The 19,726-nt window shown below is 42.7% G+C and overlaps 1 protein-coding gene across 1 annotated transcript; it reads right to left on the reverse strand.

Moving 5' to 3' along the window:
• Nucleotides 1-122: 122 nt before the first annotated feature.
• kitb (KIT proto-oncogene, receptor tyrosine kinase b) lies at nucleotides 123-18,754 on the reverse strand. Its single transcript, XM_076729551.1, has 21 exons — nucleotides 18,481-18,754; nucleotides 16,092-16,367; nucleotides 15,714-15,998; nucleotides 13,850-13,989; nucleotides 13,199-13,367; nucleotides 12,499-12,688; nucleotides 12,303-12,418; nucleotides 12,056-12,170; nucleotides 10,858-11,045; nucleotides 10,265-10,371; nucleotides 9,392-9,518; nucleotides 9,154-9,258; nucleotides 6,769-6,879; nucleotides 5,932-6,073; nucleotides 5,747-5,814; nucleotides 5,529-5,620; nucleotides 4,821-4,943; nucleotides 4,429-4,540; nucleotides 4,091-4,190; nucleotides 3,197-3,302; nucleotides 123-2,141 (listed from the first exon to the last, which is right to left on the reverse strand). Exons 1-21 carry the CDS (start codon nucleotides 18,533-18,535, stop codon nucleotides 1,998-2,000), a joined length of 2,871 nt encoding a protein of 956 aa, XP_076585666.1. The 5' UTR covers nucleotides 18,536-18,754; the 3' UTR covers nucleotides 123-1,997.
• Nucleotides 18,755-19,726: the final 972 nt, after the last annotated feature.

Below are 19,726 nucleotides of genomic sequence, written 5' to 3' on the forward strand. Positions count from 1 at the left end.
TTTTTAGTGAAAGGCCCCAACAACTATTGAATGGACTGTCGTCAAGTTTTGTTCCTGCAAAAAGTCGTTTTAGTCATGTTTCACAGAAACAGGAAAATGACAAAGGAAACGGACACTTTGCATTTCGTTCTACCATCACAGGTACTTTATTATTACAAGTCAACCAACCTTATCAAAACTGCAAGATTCTCAAAACCAGAACTCAGAAGCTCTCTTCTGTCCCTCTCAACAATGACTGTATGACTGTATGATCACAACCAAACACATTCAGCATTTTGAAAAAAAAAAAAAAAAAAAATCTAAAGGCACATCTCTATAGTATTTACACTGCATACATGTTTGACATAAACCAAGTAAAAAGGGCACACAGTCGGTCCTAAACACCTGGCCACATTGGCTTTGCTAAAGAGACTAAACTAAAGCTAACCCTAAAACACATACAGCAAAACACCAGTCAGTTAAGTCACAGTATTCAAAGCGTCAACGCACGGGTGGGAGTCGGTGTTTGTGGATTTCTTTTTTTATTGGGAGTTATCGCTTGCATGCCACCTTGCTATGGCTCATTGGACATACTCATAAAAGAGACTTCAGGTCGCTTATCTTTTTTCAAGGCTTATTAAAACCAGTTTCCAGGTAAACTTACTGACAACCTCTCAGTTAATCTGGTGACTCTTGCAGTAATGCAGTAATGCAGTAAGTAATTCTTAAAGTAATACTTTGACAGTTTGGGAAACACGGTTATTTTGTTTTCTTGACAAGAGTCAGATGAGCAGAATGATCCCACTATCATATCTGTGAGGTAAAAATGACGCTACAGCCAGCAGCCAGTTAGCTTAGCATCGGAAAAAGACTGGAAACGGGGAAATGGCTAACCTGGCAACAATCAAAGTGTAAAAAAAATGACATGCTGTGGATTTATGTGGGGTTGTACAAGACTGCAGGAGCTAAAAGCTAAACACACACATAGATACATGTTCTATATTTTCTCAATTTTTCAGCAAATTAGAGAAAAAAAAAACCCAAACTCAAATTCTGTTATTTATGGTGTTGCAAAACTTGCATTCATTCTCAAGAGAAATAAATGAATGAAAAATGACTTCAGTCCAAATATGCAACCAGCAGAGACTCATGGGAAGCTCCTGCTGCCAGCCAAGAAATAGTTCCACACACGACTCCAAGATATCATCTGTTAATTGTGGATTAAGTGGTTCTGGTAGGCGGATTTTATCACTGTTGGCCAGAGCCAGACTAGCTGTTTCCCCTGTTTCCAGTCTTTATTCTAAGATCAGCCGAACATCTGTTGGCTTTACCTCCATATGTAATGCACAGATATTAAGGTGGTATCAGCCTCCGCATCTAATGCAAGACAGTGCTATCAGTATATTTCCCAAAATGTCAAAATATTCCCTTAAAAACAGCAACAAATCAAAAAAACAAACTGCTGCAGTCCACTCATCACAGCAGCAGCTCTGCTTATCTGTTCCTGTTCAGTCCAAGGTCAGGCGTTTACTCCTACTTGTATTCTGTGTTTTCCCCTAAGCATCTTAAGACGCACTCTAAGGCTGAATGTGAGCCAAAACTCCTCCCGCTGCTGATGGGTGATGTTGTATCTGATGGTGCAGTTAGTGCTGGAGTCTGCTTTATATAGACGTGCACCTGATGTACCTACCACAGAGATCAATACACCAATGGGGAGATTAGATAGAGGCCAACACTGAGATCGCTGTGCAAGGTCATATATATACAGTATCTGTGTGTGTGTGTGTGTTTGTGTGTGTGTGTGTGTGTGTGTGTGAGTGTGTGCAGGAAGGCCAGCATTTGAGAGTTAGTGTGAGTGAGTGTTTTGTTAGTATCTACAGAGTGCGCTTGACTCTTTTACTCTGTGCAGTGAAAGGAGAGAATGATCCAGAAGGTCAGGGGTGTTGTGTGTTTCACTGTGGTGTGTATGTGCATATATGTAGTGTCTGTGTGCGTGTGTGTGTGTGTGTGTGTGTGTGTCAGACATAGTCCTGGAAGACGTCCACCGTGTTTTGCAGTAAAGGCTGGGTGGGGGCTGTTGTGCTGCAGACTGAGCTCAGCCTCCGTGATGGCGCCCTCTGCTGCTCTGGATGGCCTGGATTGTTGCTCAGTCTCAGGTAAACCTGAGGAACACACACATTTGTAGTTTTGGTGATACAGCTTTTCCACAACAATACAATCTGATAGCGTAAGAATGTAATAAAGCATATCACCATGTCAAATGCACAGAAAATTCATTCAGTCTCCACAAGCTTCTGCTATTAACAAATAAAATATTCCCAAACGTCTCAGTGTGCAGCCTTTCCCCAAGGTTGTGTCTGTAGATGAGTAGCGTTAAAAGATACTCCAGATGAAAAAGGATTCATCAAGATCAATCCAGGAGAGGCTGAGATATCTTTACTTTTATTACATGGGAATGGGTCCCAACTTGAGGGTCGGGACCTCCACAAGGCCCCCTGAGATGAACATAAGGGGTCACTGGATGATTACAGGTGATTAAATAAAACAAAATTATGTTTGTTTTTTTGGATTGAATCTCTAATCTTTGCTTTCATCTTATGATGTAAAGTTCTGCCTAATCAGACCTCAAAAATTACTTAAATGACAAAATTTGAGATGAGAAAATCACTCTTCACAGTTCATGGATATGCATTGTTTTATTAAGGGGTCACGAGCAGGGATCAAGTACCAATAACTCTGGATCCTACATTTCCCATAATTCAACTTGACAGTAACTTTTGTTAGAACCTCTCTGCCTGATAAATGGCCGTGCCTCTCAAACGTGATGCTCCTGGTTTGTGATGAAGGCTTTCTGTGGTAAATTTGTAATCTCCAAACCCAAACCGAGATAACCCTGATGACATCATAAGGGGTTAAGCTCCTGCAGAGCCACGGGAAGATGTTACACAACTGTTTTCACAGGCAGTGTAGGACTTCACATGATAAGTAAACTGAGCGTGATGTGTAAAACCAGTGGAGGGTGTCATCGTGGCCTAAAAAGCATATTGTATAACCTCAGCATCTGTGGTTTGATTCCAGCTGGGGGCCTTCATTGCACATATTACTCATCTCTTTCGCTCCCTTTGTTTCCTGCTTGTATCTGTCACTCTCTTCTAAAGATACAAAATAAAAAAATAATGAATAACATGTCTGCCATTTCACGGCTCCATCGACTTACATTCTTGGTATTTTCTGACAGCAGTAGCTCAGTGCTCTCCACCAGTTTCCTGAAGGAAGGCCTTTTCAAAGGATCATGGCTCCAACACGACAACATCATGTCATACCTGCAGAGGTGAGACTGGGATTAGGTGCAGTATAAAACTAAAGAAGTGGGTAAAAAACACTAAATCCACGTCATATCCTCTGTTTTATTACGCTGTTACATTGTTAATGTTAATGTTCATTGTTACATTGTGGTCGCCTAAATAGGTCTTGTTCAGGCTTCGGTTGTACTAAAAGACACTCTAAAGAGTCCACTGCTCATGTTTTCTGGCAAGGACATTTTGTCTTATGCCTGTTTTTCACTAGCCAAAACTAGCATCACAGTCAATGTGAATTATGCTATGCAAAGCTAGCTAATGCTAGTGTTAGCAGATAACTTAGCTCCTAGGTCGAGACCTTTGAATCCGCCAACACCACTGAGCTGACTGATTCGTCTGTCATCATGACATTTAAGAGTAGTTTCTCATCTGAAAAAACAGATGTGAGGGACCAAGGATTAACCAATCAGAGCTATGGGAGGGACTAACGCCATCTGGCAATCAAATATGGTCACCTCTGGTCCAAAAAACAAAGATAGCAACAGCCAAAGTGCCCAAATTGAGGCTTCAAAATAGCGGCTCACAAACCAATGGGTGACATCACGGTGGTTACCTTCACTCCCTTCATGCAGTCTATGAACAAAACAAGTAGCCTTATTTGATGATGTCACACATTTCCTGACATTTTCTGGACAAAATGATTAATCTGTCAAAATAGTGGCAGATTAACCTATAACGCATAATAATCATTAGTTGCAGCCCTTGTAAGAATACTTAAATAATAACACTTACTATCACAAATACACACTTACATCTCAATGGGAGCAAACTCAGGCCTGCTCATCCTGTGGCCCTCTTGAATCATCCTATAAAACACTGATCCCACCTGCATTCCCGGGTATGGGCTGTTACCTACAACACAGTCATATCGTAAAAAAATCATCAATTCATGTCATGATGCTCGTTTCTGGAGCTACATTATGTATCACAATCAATATGATTTTGTATGATTCACTCAACTAAGTGATGTTGCTGCTTGGGAGCATCATCAGAGCCTCTAATAAGGCCCCAGCCGGCTCAAATGGAAGATAATAATGGCTCAGACATTATGAAACAGATGCAACAGCACAGCTCTAACTGGAAATGTTACCCAGAGAGAAGATTTCCCAGAGCAGGATGCCATAGGACCAGACGTCACTCTCAAAGGTGTAGACACAGTCGAAAATACTCTCGGGAGACATCCACTTGACTGGCAGACGAGCCTGCAGGAGGGATTACACGATTACAAGAGCAGAATAGACCCTGTTCCCTTATTTTCATTCCTGAAGATACACAGTATCTCCTCTTTTAGAGATCTACATTTTCCATATACTTCTGTTCATTCTATTGTAATACTGAGCACATTCTTCTATGGCTGAAACAATTAGTCATTTTTTCACATCTAAATACTGCAGTTCAGCCCCAGTGAGGAGAAGTAAATGTCAAAGAGAGAAAGAAGGAATGAAGGAATGAAGGAATGAAGGAAGGGTCAGAGAGACTCACATTGCCCCGGAGCACGTAGCTGGCATCAGTTGTGATGTCTCGTGCCAACCCAAAGTCACAGATCTTCGCCACCCTGCCGTGAGTCAGCAGAATGTTTCTGGCTGCAAGATCTCTGTGGATACACTACACACACACACACACGCCCACGCACACACACACACAAGCAAACACAAACACGGAAATGAGTACTGACATTGTAACCCGTTTCTGCAGTGAATGACTGATCCACAGTCCACACTAACAAATGAGGCGAGGCGAGTTTAACTCGTTACGTGCCTTACAGACATGTCTTACAGCGTCTTACACAAGACATAAATGCACTGAAACAATATATTTGCCAAAGAAAACACATTTAAATCAATTCGACTGAAAGCACACAATAGAAAATTAACTTGCAGTCTAGACAGAAACGGACAAATAGTTCCTAATTTAATAAGAGCAACAAAAGTGCAGCAGTTAGAAAAAACCGAATCAGGAATCAAAAGACTTTAAGCTCATGATCATATTTAAGATCACGAGGAGACTGCCTGCAGTAAACGACGTAATGTAAATCCAGCTTCATCATCACGTTTAGGGCACTTTCAGCTCACAGCTATGCACAGCACGTTGGCCCTGAGCCATAACGTAATTCATAAACTAGCAGCAGCGCTTTTACGTCTCTTCTGTAACTACTCTATAAATAAAGCGCACAGTCTGTAAAAGCCTTACGTTCTTGGAGGTAATGTACTCCATTCCCTTGGCCACCTGGTAGGAAAAGCTGAGGAGATCTTCGGCGTCCAGGGACAGCTCACCGATGTCATCTACATAAAGATTACATTGTCAGCTTTAGTGAATGAAACCAGGGGTTTACACAGGCTTTACTGCAGCAGGTGAGGCCCTCAGTGTGCTGCTGACATGTTTGATAAGAAGAGTGAGAGACTTCCTACCCGACTGGGAAGACCTTTCTTTCTCAGAGGGACGCATGGGCATATATCCTGCACCAGTCTCCTCTGTGCTGCACAGTCACGCACACACACACACACACGCACACACACACACACACACATCAGCATCAAATATTGACAACCATTCCTTAGCCGCAATCTCAATCTAAACACACACACATACACACCTTGCAGCCTCCGTTTGGTTCGAGACGTTGCGATAGTAACCGTCACCAACTTGGGAGTTTGTTAGGAAGGACTCTCTTTTTCTGCGCAGGAAGTTGAGGAGGTCGCCATAGCAACAGTATTCTGTGATCACCAGAATTGGGCCTGGCAAGATGCAGAGATAAAAAGCAACCTCCCTCACTGGGTTTTAAACCATATGACAGCGTATAACAATGGAAAAGGATGAGCCAAAGCTCTAATAAAGAGCTGAAAGAAGATGGCGTTTGTGACGCCGCCTCAGTCAGGTTGAGAGGGATTTGGCGTGCGGCGCATTCAGAAAGGCTTGAACAATATGCATTTGAAGGCTGATATCAATGTTTTTGCATTGACACATACTGAACAAATCTGTGTCGATATCTTAAAATTAGGATCTTTCATGCCCAACACTGACAAGAAAGTGTTCAGTTTCTTTCCTAATAACACTCAGGCACACTTGTGTGGAATCCAATCTGAACACTGCTTTACAATCAATGCTGAGAGCTCGGCAGGTGGAAAACATTGATCCACTGCACAGTAAATTTGTGACCAGTCAAACTGCATCACGCTTCCACGCCGGGAGCTGCTCAGTACTGACTGCCCAATATCTGATTTTTAATAAGAGGCCAATATCGGCGGGGCATAGCAGCACGTCAGCAGATCAACATATGTCTCAAAGCAAAACCTATAACCATAAAACAGAATCAGTCAATGAATACATATTAAACCTGTGGGTTAAAACGTCCAGACCTAATTTAGCCATAATGAAAATGTCAAAATGCATGAACTAAGCGTGGTGTGCATGGTAAAGCGGCTCCTCTCACCTCCGACTGTGCAGGCCCCCAGCAGGTTGACGATGTTCACGTGGTTTCCAAGATAACTGAGAACCTTCAGCTCTGACATCAGCGCCTCCTTCTCGGTGGAGTGAGCATTGGCTGGGGCGACATCATCGGGACATTTAGAAACTCTTGCAGCGCCTCATGTGTTGCTACAACACGCAGGAACAGGGCTGTGTCCGAAATCACCCCCTATTTTCTGTAAGGAGCACTGTGTTCGCTGCCCACACTTTATCTGAATGAAAAAAGTGGGGTTCCTATACACTCAGCCAATAATTGAAAAAAAAAACAAAAAACAATGGATCATATTTGCTATCGATGAAGCCAAAAAAGTAGATATAAGTAATAGGAATGTTATTTTCTTCATGCATGTAAATATCTGTCATCTAGCAACTAACAAATTATTATCACCTTCGTTATCATGTTTTCCATGATACCGTTAGAGAACCAAAAAAAGTCAGATAAACTGTTGTGGCTATTGTAATGCACTAACCCAATAACCACCTATAATTTCCTTGACAGAGACCTGATTCTGTCTGCATCGGCAGCGTGCGCCTGCCTGCTTCTTTGTCTTTCTTTTGTTTCCCCTCCCTTCTGTTTCATGTGTTCTCTCTCTCTCCTTGTCTGTGCGTCTTTGTGCCTGAGCTGAACGGGGCGTAGTTCACCTGCTCTCCACCGGCTGCCAGCCCACCTGCACACCTGAGGTTCATCAAGCAACCGACCCACGCAGTCTAGAAACCCCAGTCCTTCGCTCCAGTCTTTGGCAGATTGTCAGCTGTCCTGTGTGGTACTTTGTCTCGGCTCCTGAATCGCTCTTGTTAACCTGCTCTGTATTCCTGATTTCACGCCTGTGTTTTGCCTCCTCTGCCTAGAAACCTCCGAGCCATTCTCTACCTGGATCTCCTGCCGTAAGCCAGCCAAACTCTTGCTGCTTTGTATCTCTGGTCTGCCTTTGTCTGGCATTCCTCTCCACCCGCCTGGATCAAGCTCCTCCGGATCAGACGTTCTGATCTGATTTGTATTGTCAGCAAAAAAGTGCTTGCACTGATCTCTGTCTCATGTTCTTCTTTGGGGTTCTCCAATTCAGATTCCTTTTGATGATTTTTTATTAAAAATTCTAAATGAATTTTTTTTATGACATACAAATGTTTCACAAAAAATTCTAATTACCATTTTCAATGTCAACAATGAACCTTTAAACTCAAATGTTTAGTTTCTATCTGCATCACAAAGAGCAGTGTCTTTTACTGTGTTATCTTTGATCAGGTTCTTGTTGGAAAATTATAAATTAAAAAAGCTAGATGAGCTGCTGGATGATTTTTTATAGCAAAATTGGAGGGGGACTTTTTTCCCTGAGTGGTGCCTGCAGTTGTCCTCACAAGCTGCAGAAAGTAGGGCAGCTTGTATGTTGCCTGAGAGGCAAAATTGCGGTGCAAAAAAGGGCTGATAATCACTTGCTACGGCTGATTGTGAAAAGTGAAGGGAACATGTCCCAAATCCCATAGTGATAACGCAAAAAGCTGATGACCTTTAAGCTGGAAATGTCTCTGAAATCATTTCCACAGCAAGAACATACCCAGGCAACCAGGAAGCATCTGTCTTTTCTCAAACCCTCCTTAGATCCATTTCCATGTGACAAAAGCCTTGATGCTTTCCAATGAAACCACGGGTGCCACGACATGAGCTACAGTGGCTTGGAAAACAGCAATATGGGGCACTGAACTTAATAGGTTTACTGTTTATCAGACAAATGAGACAAGAATCAGCTTGCTAGTGTGCTATTTCCTGATTGCATGCAGTGGGTGTCTGGTGTTAAGCAATCAGAAACGTTGATATGGACTATGAGTGCAAAGTTGGAGTCAAACATCGAGGCTGTATTCTGTGTGACTTGAAAAATAGCTGTGTGGGACACTGACTTCGATGAATTTACTGTTTGTCAGACCACAAACAAGACAAGAATCAGCTAGCATTGGTTTGACGGCAACTGAAGGGATGTAATGGGAACGCAGTCGTTGAGGTTTTTGTCATATGCAAGTGGCGTGGCTTCATCTAAAGTGTGTTATAAAATGGCAGCCATTGCCAGGAACCTTTTGACAAATTTAGGACTTAACCTGTGCTACAACTGAAGGAATCAGGGATTAAATTTAGTTCTTGGAGGATAGTTTCAGGTGGCCAAAAAGTAGTGAAAAGAGGTAGTAATGTCTTAAGTATTTTCACAAAACAAAGAGGAACTCCAATATTCAGAGGAGGGGTGGTCATTTCATGTAATATTAACATTGCAAACAAAGTTAGGTACTTATATAGGGAATAAAAGAAGAAGGAGTGTTTTCGGACACAGCTACAGAGACAACTGACCGACACACACACACTTACGTTTGAGCATCTTAACAGCAACGGTCGTAACAGTATCTGCAGAGCAGAGTCCATATGCTGTGGCCCTCACTACCTTTCCAAACGCCCCGGAGCCCAAGGTTTTACCTGTGGGAACACACAGACAAACCTTCAGCGTTTTCTCCACGGGTCATGTTTTAGGACAGAGAAATGTCTGTCTTAATGTCTCACACATGTAAACACATAGTGTATAGTCACACAAACATCGATTCTGTCATACCGAAGCGTAGTTTCTGTCGAGGAAACTCCCATTTGGAGTCATATGGCAGCTGGGTGGGATCAATATATATGTAGTTGTTGCCATGTATACTCTCAATCACCTTCCACTGGATTTGGAACTTTGGTTTCTGTTCAGGTTTGGAGAGAAAAGAGGGATCCATACAGAGAAAGTGATGTTACATCAGCTGCCTCACACTGTTTATGTGTGACTACATGATTGTATAGCTCACGTTTTCATGTCACTCTTCTATTCAATTTTTAGATTACTCCATGCACTTTAGTTGTCAGCCAGTGTCTAGACTTTCCCCTGAAGATCCCACTGCGAATTCATAAACTAGTTCTCAAGGAGTCTGACTCATCCGAGTGCAATGAGAGCAGCATGCTGTGGGGGCACATTAATGGCTCGAGGCATGATCTGGGTGTCAATAAAGCCTTTAACTACAGCATGTCTGCACTCTGAATAGCTGATTGGTTCATTTCAAATTCATTAGGGCACATTCATATTGATTAAAAGGACATACTTCCACTCTTATTTGCTGAATATCGTTACCAAATCTCACAAAGAGATTCTAACTTCAACCATAATCATGATGGAAGCATGAGTCATGTCGGGCACGAGCTGGTAAATGAGAGCGGGCTGTTTGCCAGAAACTATTGCAGCCATTTGCGTTTCTGTGATGCAAGCTGCATATCAATAACCGTAGATGGACATTGATGTCAAACAATATTTAAACACATTTTGAAGTAATTCATGGCATTGATGATCATAGATTTATGTGACTTAGGAGAGATTTATAACCCTGCTTTCACTCATCTTAAATATTTCTCCATTGCAGTAATGGTACTGCAAAGTGTGATTTATTTCCCGTCTTACCTGCATGTATTTATAGAGCAGCACCACTAGAACGAGGCTGAGGAAGACGCCAGTGACCACCATGCCGGTTAGAAGAGGAGTGAAGAGTTTATGTGGGACAGTTCGTTCTGAGAAAACACACAACCAGAGTCAACGCAAATGACATGAATCACAAGTGCACACAACATTTTACAGTTACTTACACACACACGCACGCGCGCATAAACACACACTGACAGTCTTCCTCTGGTGTTAAACCAGACAGCTGCGGCAGTGGTGTTTGTTTGTGTGAAGGATTAGCGAGTCTATACCATATAATCCCAGCCTGCATAGTCAGCATGCGCTAATCTTATCCAATCTGCACCCAGTAAACACACACCTGGCCTCGGCAGACACAGGGTCAAGGGGTTTGAGTGTTTGCGTGTCTCCCCTATGTGTGTCTCCAACCCTGATTCCAAAAAAAGTTGGGATGCTGATTATAATGTAAATAAAAACGGATTTGCAAATGAACTGTGTCTACTGACAACGGTTTTACAGATCTTTTGGATTCTGGGTTGTATTAGTACAATGTCTTTGTGGTTGCGTAGTATAAATGAGATAACACTGCGTCGTACCACTGATGGAGAACAGTGTGTAGGCCTCCTGTCCCTCTGTGCTCGCCACACACTCCAGAGTGTGATAGTGTGCGTGCTCCTTGCTGCTCACGTTCAGTCGGCTCTCCACCTCACTCCTACCGAAGGTGGACTCTGTCACCATGACCTCCGGAGTCTCCCACTGGGTGGCATTAGGCAGGTGTGAGCACCTGTTGAGGGGTCATAAAGTTGCTTAAGGTCACAATTTGGAAATTTTCAAAGAAGGAAATTACAGGAGAGAGAAGGCGACTCCGGTGCAATGTGTTTATATTTCTTCACTCTTGTAGCAACTGATATTACAAAGCTTTGGCAAAGGTCTGATTCAGTCTCTAGACTTCAGATTAACCTGCCCGATAAGATGTTAAACAATTTATTTGGTAAATAAATCACTGAATTGTTTCCAGTATAACATTTCAAAGGCAAATCAAAAGCCAGTTTTCTCAGGATTCAAAATGTCTTAAAATGCTTGTGTTGTGTTGACCAACAGTCAGCATCCAGATGGCTTATTTGTCTGAATGCTAATGAGACTATGATATAAGGCATAATCCTGTGAACCGACTTTCTCAGCTCCCTTGAGCATCTCCTGCTCTCTGAGGAACTGCCAGACAAAACAACACAAGATGAGTCATGTTTCGCGAGTAAAATGATCTGAAGTCACTGCTGTTCCGTTACAGCTAATATGAGCAGCATAAAGCCGAGGCAGCCCAAATTTTTTATTATGCATATTATTATATTATACATGTGAATAGAAAACAATATCCTGTCAGTAATTGACTGTAATTGACATGAATGTAAACTGAAAAACAAGAAAAACAAGCTAAATGTCAATAATGTGATCATTCATGGTATGAAGCAGTGGTTTATCACAATAATTGCTTCTTTTTGACCCATTTGTAACCTATTATGATCTTTTGCTACATCTCCTCTGATCTCTCCTTTTGCTAATTTGCACCAGATCACCTTGTAACATCTCATTTGTGAAAACAGACAGTCTGTAAGTACCTCCATAAATAAAGAAAACAGTGCTGCTGGTGGGACAGCAAGATAAAATGTCAATCATGTGCTCGTGATACTACAGTAGCTGCACATCATCATCTTTCCAGTCTTATTCTGACATAAGCAATCTAATAAAGCAAATACAACAAACATGATGAAAGTAGTGCAATATATCTTTGCTTACCTTGTGTGGGGCATCTTACAGAAGTACCAGCTGATTTTAGGGGCTGGGTAACCAGCAGCGATGCACCGCACCTGTCCATCAACAGGGCCTTCCTGAGCGATGATAACCGGCTTACCTTGTCAAGAAAACGGTGGGTAGACACATATTTAACATATCCAACATACAGATACTACGTGTTTATTACAACCTGGAGAGCTATTCTGTCCTTATGATATACAGCGATGCAACAACTGTGAGATCCACTTACTGTTGACATACACATGGAACAAATGATTGACAGATGCATCCTCATGACTGGCTGAGAACTTGTAGATCCCGCCCTCTGAGCCGAGGACCCTCACGAGTCTGAGCTCGCTGATGAATCTGACAAAACAAAGGTGCATCTTAAATTCTCTGTGTGTGTGCATGCATGTGCTCTTGTACTTGCTGCAAACTCACTGTACCTGTACTTGCGGCGGTGGACGGTGATAACGTGCTCTGTGGTGTTGAGGAGCTGTTTGTTGTTGTAGAACCAGGACAGGGAACTGGGTGCAGGATGGGCATCGAATTCTACTCTCAGACTCAGGCTCTCCCCCTCTTTGACATCTGCCTGAACTGGACCTGGGCCTCCTAACATGGCAATGAAGCCCTGCTCTGGAGGACAGATGAAATTCATACAGTGAAAGGAAAAGTCCACCTGTACGCTTCACACTGTAGTTAGAGCTGTCGCAGATAAGCGAAAGCTATACTGTGGATACATTTTGGCAAACGCAGTAACTCTACATGGCTGTTGGAGCATTGGTCTCTTTTGCTGCACCTTTTAGTGGCCTCACTCATGTCTAGACTAGCTTTGATTTCAGACGCTCTCACTGGTATATAATAACATGCTTTGAATAATGGAAGATGTTTCTATGAGGCATCTGCACACTAATTTGCATTCTATGCAAATGAGAGATCACGCGTCCAAAAAAATGTTGTTTCAGGAGTGAAAACTGGCGTCAGTGGTTAAGTTTTAGTTCAGTGTTGTTGTCGTTGTTGAACATTACTATGAACAATGTGACAGAGGGGTGGTGGTGGTCAGATCCAGCTGTGTGTATGTGTACTGTCTGTGCCACTTGTTGCCTGTGTTGCACCCAAAACGAATACGCCATCATCAACACTCACCTCTGACATCCAGCTGCAGCGCTGCAGCACTGGTGCCTCTCTCGTTGAGGCCCTGGCAGCGGTAAGACCCCGAGTCTGACTGGTTGACGGCTGTGATCAAAAGTGAGGTGGAACGCTGATAACCACGGGAACCAGACAGGATGTGTGAGGTGTGGGACTCAACAGGATTCTGCAGGGCATCAGGAGCAGAGGTTGTTTTCATGCTTCAGTTTTTCTAGCGAACGTAACTTGTGCTGTGTTTTAACCTTAAACAGCCGACCGAAAATGTATTTTAATTTATTATTTTTTCAGTCAAATAATTATATTTGCTGTGAATTGTATCACCTAAAATGCTATTATGTCATTCCCTGCACATAATTATTTACCTAAAACCTTATCTCTTTGAAATATTCAGGTTAACAAGTCATCAAAGCCCCCGAATTCCCAAACAGAAGACTAACAATGTGAGCTCAGTGTCTTTTATGGTCGCTACTGCACTGAAAAAAAAATGTAATGTTGATCTAAATATTTCTTTTGGTGACAGTAATTTCCCTCTAATAAAAAGCCAGCCAGAAACACAGAGAAGTTTCAGATCTTGACAGTCAATCATGCACACACAAAGACAGAGGAGGCGCAGCCTGCGTTGCCAGTCAATCCCCTTGTCAATCTCACCGCTCTCGAAGGGAAATCCCACTTGAGACTGAAGTCCGGGTTGACGTTGGTGGAACTGCAGGTGATCTCAAACTGCTCTCCTTTCCTCAGAATAACAGCGTCTTTCTGGGACACAGTGACCACAGGAGGCTCCTCTGGCACTGGGTCAAGACGTGCAAAAGCAACATTATCATAACCGATAGAGCTGATTAGTTCATCAACACAAGCACGCTCTTTTTTAGTGTATTAACTCCCGTGACATTTCCTCCATTTCACTGTTGGTCACTTAGGTCATGACCTTTGGACTGCTCACAATTGGCTGCACGTTATTTATGAGTCTGAAATTATTCTACTGTATGATATACAACACTGTAAATCACTCTGGATTTGAGCATGTGCTAACTGTCTAAATCCTGAATCTATGAGCGTGTTAACAACAGTGTTCCTCCCGGATATACTTCATCAAAATGCCAGTGAAACTAAATGAGGTTATTTGTTACTAAAATGAAAACATGACAAGTATCTGTGTATACTATCATAAAAGACCCTTAAGGCTTTGTGACTCTTGCTTGTTCAGTGGCAGGAAATCCTTTAGTGGACAAACACACTAATGACAATGCACACAAGCAGAGTATTTGCATATATAAGTGCTTACGTACATATAAAACGGATGATTAATTTCCAACGCTAAATACCCACTGACGTCAATTCAGCGGCCGTGTTTGGCAAAGGCACGTAATTCTATTTATTCCAAACACGGCCTTCATGCACCGTTACAAAGCTTTGTTCCGTATGGGACTCTAATCCCTGTGCTCCTCCCTCCCTCACGTCTGTTTTCTCACTCGCTCTCTCCATCAGTCAAAAGGACACTACGCCCCAGCTCCTCCCAGCTTGTCTCTGTTTGGACTTCTTTCCACTGCAGACCAGACTGAAAATGCTGATGCAGTGCAGGGTAGAATAGAAACATGATCAGTTTCCACTGACGTACACTTAAAATGCTTTTATGGTACATTTCCTATTAATATAAGTCATGTGAAAAACCATGAGCTGAACCGCTTCACCAAAACACATCTGCTATGTGGCTCGTTGATGCAAGCTTTTTTCATCGCTGCGACTTGCACTGATCTCTGCCAGGATACATTATGGTCTCTTATGGAGATATGTAGCCTCACGAGCAGCTCTTGAAATTATCAGTCCACCACTTTGGTCCAGAGTGAAATATCTCAACAACTATTTGATGGATTGCAATGGAGATGCATTAATGATGCCCAGAGGATGAATGCCTTTCGTGATCAATTTCACTTTGTTCATGACCAAACACCCGCAAAACTTCCAACATTCCCATCAAACTCAGCTCTACTTTGTGTTTACTGCTAGTTAGCAAATGCTAGCATGCTGTTATAGGCTACTATGAAGAACCACTATGCAATTTAGTGCTGTCATTGTGAGAATGTTGGCATGGTGACAGCATGCGGCTCGAAGCACCACTGTGCTGCCTCACAGTGCAGCTAGTCTGGCTGTAGACTCTTCAACTTGTTTACATATGCATGCATATTATATGACAATCGACCACTAGTCATCACTACAAGGCAACCTCTATTTAATATTTTTTTGACATATTTGAGAGGTCCAGCATAGAAAGTAGCTAGTGACTTTTTCTCTGGCTTTGCAGATCTGGCCCTCCGCCCCATACTCCTTTCCTGACAGCAGCTGCACATATAACACTCACTCTATCCCCCTTCTTACATTTTTAGCTTAATTATCGCCAAAATGACAAATCTAGTAAAGCTATGACACATGCAGGGCCATTAAACACAATAAACAATACAGTTTTAGGGAACAAGAATATTGGAAATCGCCCTTTTCCATCATATCTCTCACTTACCAAGTCGTACATCCACAGAGTATTGGCTCGATGTCACTTTGACTCCACCAAGCTGTCCCACACATACATAACAGCCCTCATACTCCTTTCTCACATTGCTGATGATGACGCCTCGCTGGAGGTCGCTGTGGTAACTCATACCAGAGGGCAGAGGTCGTCCATCGCAGGTCTCCAGACCCAGGAGGGTGACCTCTGGGTCCGTCACAAGGCAGGGGAAGGTGCAGTTCTCACCTGCGCGCACCAGGATGATGTTCACCATGGTGCGCTGGAAGGCATTCTGCGTGTCTGAGGAGATGAAAGAGGGAGGACGATGTGGATTGTCATTAGATAGACACACACGTGCAATCCCATGCCCACTCCCACAGATCAAACACCCACCTTTGACATACACATAGATGGAGCTGTGTTCCAGGGTGCTGTTGTTGATGCATACGTAACGACCCATATGGTAGGCCTGCACTGCTGACACCTTGACATAAGCCACTCCACCCTCCTCCACCTCTCCCTCCAGCCTGCGGGCCCTCTCCCGCTGCCACCTCAACCTGTATGGGGCGCCAGACGTCGTGGCATTGTCATGACAACGCAGCTCCAGCTTCCCCCTCTTGGGAACTACTACGTGAGGCCCACTGGGGGAGATGACTGGCTCGCACCACACTGGAACAGAGGACATACAGTATGGTTGACGCATGCTGGACCTGGATGCTTTTTTTTTTAAAGGCTGTGAAGTTTGGCTAAAGATCCAGCGAGAAGAAAAAAAAAACATGCTGCGTTCAGTAACACTAATGTTGAGGAATGACCACCTCCATGACACACAGAAAGGCAGATGCACATCAATGAAAACAGCAAGAAGCAGCGCATTAGGGCTGCTAGTTGCTTCTTTTAGGGCTGAACAACACTGCAAAGCCTTTAGATATTAGCACATAAGAAAGAGAGAAGCAACAAATCCTCACAACTGAAAAGCTACAACAAAATATTGTTCAGCATTTTTGCTTGAAAATGACTCAATACATCAACCATCAAAACAGTTGCTTATCATCTAATTGATTAATGGGTGAATAGTTTCATCTGTACAGGGTATAGAACATGATGGTTAAATAGGATGTTATGATTGGCACAAAGCCCCTTAAGACAGAGTGCTATCAAACCACCATGGTTCAATTGAACAATCAATAATTATGAGCTGTCTACCCGCTGAGTAATCATGCATTAAGGCCCCTAAATCCATACCCTTAAGATGAGTAAACTAAGCTCACTTTTTCCTCTCAGTTTAACCCCCACGAGTCAACCCCCTTCATGCATTTTCTCCTTTATTCTTTCTTCCTTCCATCTCTTTCTTCTTTTTTTTCTTTCTTCAGATTTCCCCATGATAAGCGCCATTTCAAGAACAAGATTCTCATGTGACTGTTGTGCCTTCAGGCCTGACAAACAAAGCAAGAAGTAGAGGCATGTGGATGCAAATAGGCCCTCCTTGTGTGTCTGTGTTCACGCAGTACTGTAAGTGCATGTTTTGTAGCCGCTATCTCTAAGAATTTGTGCTCCTCCCTTTGGTGCCGTGTTATTTGAGTAAGCAAAAGGTTTCACACAGAATCCGAGGCTGTTGCAGCTTCGACTTAACGCGAGGCTTTCATCGCTGCAGTCAGAGCCGTTAAGATGTCAAGGTGCTGCTGGGTGTGTTTGTGGGAAAAGATGTGTGTCTTTGTTCCCTTTGCTGCCCAGCTACGGTGCACAGCCTAATCCCTTTTATTTCAGTGGGATAAATAATTAATCATCCTCAAATAGTAGTCTACACACGCGTTGACTTTGGGCACTTTTGGGGACATTACATAGACTTCCATTCATTTCCTGGACACTTACCCTAACCATAACCACTACCTGCCTAATCGTAACCCTAACCTTAACCTAACCTTGGCTCAATTCTTCCACCTAAAATTTAATGGTTGACTTTATGTGGCCGTTTTGTCTCCATTAGGAGGGCGAGTCCCTGCAATGAGTAAACAGATATACGTCCGTACCATGTGACTGTGTAAACACAGCCATGTCCCCACAACGTATATTACAAGATTACACACACACACACACACACACACACACACACACACACACACACACACCTGTTGCCCGCCGGTACTCAAACACATCCTTTCCGACGTTCGTAAACACACAGTTGTTATGCAAATGAGACCTGATATGATCTGCAGACCTGAGCTGACATGTTGCTCAGACTGCACCGTTAAACGCCACTTTATGGAAACGTCGAGCACGTTTTCGCAGAAACGTGGGGACCGAAAACGCTCCTCAGAGACCGTGAACGTGTAAGAGGACTTAACGTGCGCAATGATGCACTAAATGCGCACAGTGACATGCTGTTTGTCCACATCAGAATTAGTCTTAATAATTAAGAACAAAAAGACCTTCCACAGGGACACGAACAAAGACAAGGCTTTAATTTTGAGACAGAACAACAGGACACAGACTCTAATTCAAATGCTTCGAAACAATATGAAAATTTGAATGTTGGAGTAATGTCACTGATGAGCGCATAAAGTACAACATGAGCATTATAAAGTCTAAAGAAAGAGCCTTCCCCCATGTCCTTCTGAGTATGATAGATTAAAAATATGTATAATTGATGAAACTATTCAGTTTTAGAGAGATGGATAAGGCCACCATAAAGTCATTACTGAGATCGCACAGACTCCAAGAGCCCCTCCAGCAACATTTCAGCAGTATTTCGATTGTTTGAGTGTGCTTGGAGTTGTCTTCTTACCTGTTAGTGACAGCAAAATAAAATGTGACACACAAACAACCCAGTGGGATTTCATGATGAGGCGGTTTTCAAGCCTTTTACTCTACTCGGCGCGTTTTTTCCAGAGCAGGAATAACCATCCTGAGCTTTAAAAAAAACAAAACAAAACAAAACAAAAAACACCTGATCCCATCCACCGTAATAACACAGAACAGGTCCCTCGGCCGTAATGAGCGCACAAACACAATGATCCGGTGGGCTGCGACTCTGATGGATCTCACTGCAGCTTAAAGACACAGTGCAGCGCCTCTCCTCCGTCATCTGGATCCCCGCCACTCCTTTCTATCCCGCATTGGCTGGAGACGCGCCAAGGTGATGAGTCGGTTATTACCGGAGCCATTTTCACCGTTTCTTACACAGTCATGGCGAGAAAAAATAATGTCAAGAAATCCTCCAATAATGAAAGTGCTGTTTCAATATAAACAAAATGCAGTTCCTCTCAACGGAGTGATTGGATGTTCTTGGCAGGCAGGCGGGAGTTTCCCTGCAGATGCACTTCCTCCTCTTCCAACTATGATGAGCATTATTGTAGGTCTCACTTTTTCCACAATTAATCCACTCTATGTCCCACAAGGAGTCGATAAACGCCAGACCAAACATTTCCAACACCACCCAATAATAACTCTGTTTAATGTCTGGTGTCAGTTATGTTCAAGACTCAGAATTAAACAGAATTAAACAAGTCAGACATCTCTTCATTAATTCATTCCCCAGATGTTTTTGCCTTCATCAAACTCCAAAATCCCTGTGTCATTAAAGCTCCTGACAAATGTATTATTGGTTGTAAATTGCAAATACACAAACCTGCAAATGTGCACTCAGATCTTACCTTGTGTATATAGAGCAGTACCACAGTGTAGAAATACTCTGATAAGTAAAGTCCTGCATTCAAAATTTTACATCACTAAAAGTACAAAAGCACTGGCATCAAAATATACTGAAAATATGTGAAATAACAGTACTTATCATGCAAAATGGGCCATTTCAGAATAAAGTATAAATAAAGTATACCGTTGTATAAACGGGTTCACCACTTTAATATTGCAGCTGGCTCATTTTTATACTGCAAGGCAGCCTTGCATTTCGCTGAGGGATCAATGAAGTCTTATATTCAGAAAGTTTTCATTATTATCTGAATCTGCAAAATAACTAAAGATATCAAATAATGTAAGTGTAGTGGAGTAAAAAGAGTAAAAGTATTAAGTAG

Source organism: Chaetodon auriga, chromosome 4 (genome assembly GCF_051107435.1).
Source record: "Chaetodon auriga isolate fChaAug3 chromosome 4, fChaAug3.hap1, whole genome shotgun sequence".
Classification (NCBI taxonomy): Eukaryota; Metazoa; Chordata; class Actinopteri; order Chaetodontiformes; family Chaetodontidae; genus Chaetodon; species Chaetodon auriga.

Bases quoted from the DNA above. Each gene is read 5' to 3' on its own strand.
- kitb (XM_076729551.1), bottom strand. From the start codon at position 18,535: ATGAAATCCCACTGGGTTGTTTGTGTGTCACATTTTATTTTGCTGTCA. The intron at 12,171-12,302 runs GTAAGTGGATCT...TTTCTTGACAAG, and splicing joins GTTCCATGTGTATGTCAACA to GTAAGCCGGTTATCATCGCT. The intron at 9,259-9,391 runs GTATGACAGAAT...GTGTTCCCACAG, and splicing joins TCGACAGAAACTACGCTTCG to GTAAAACCTTGGGCTCCGGG.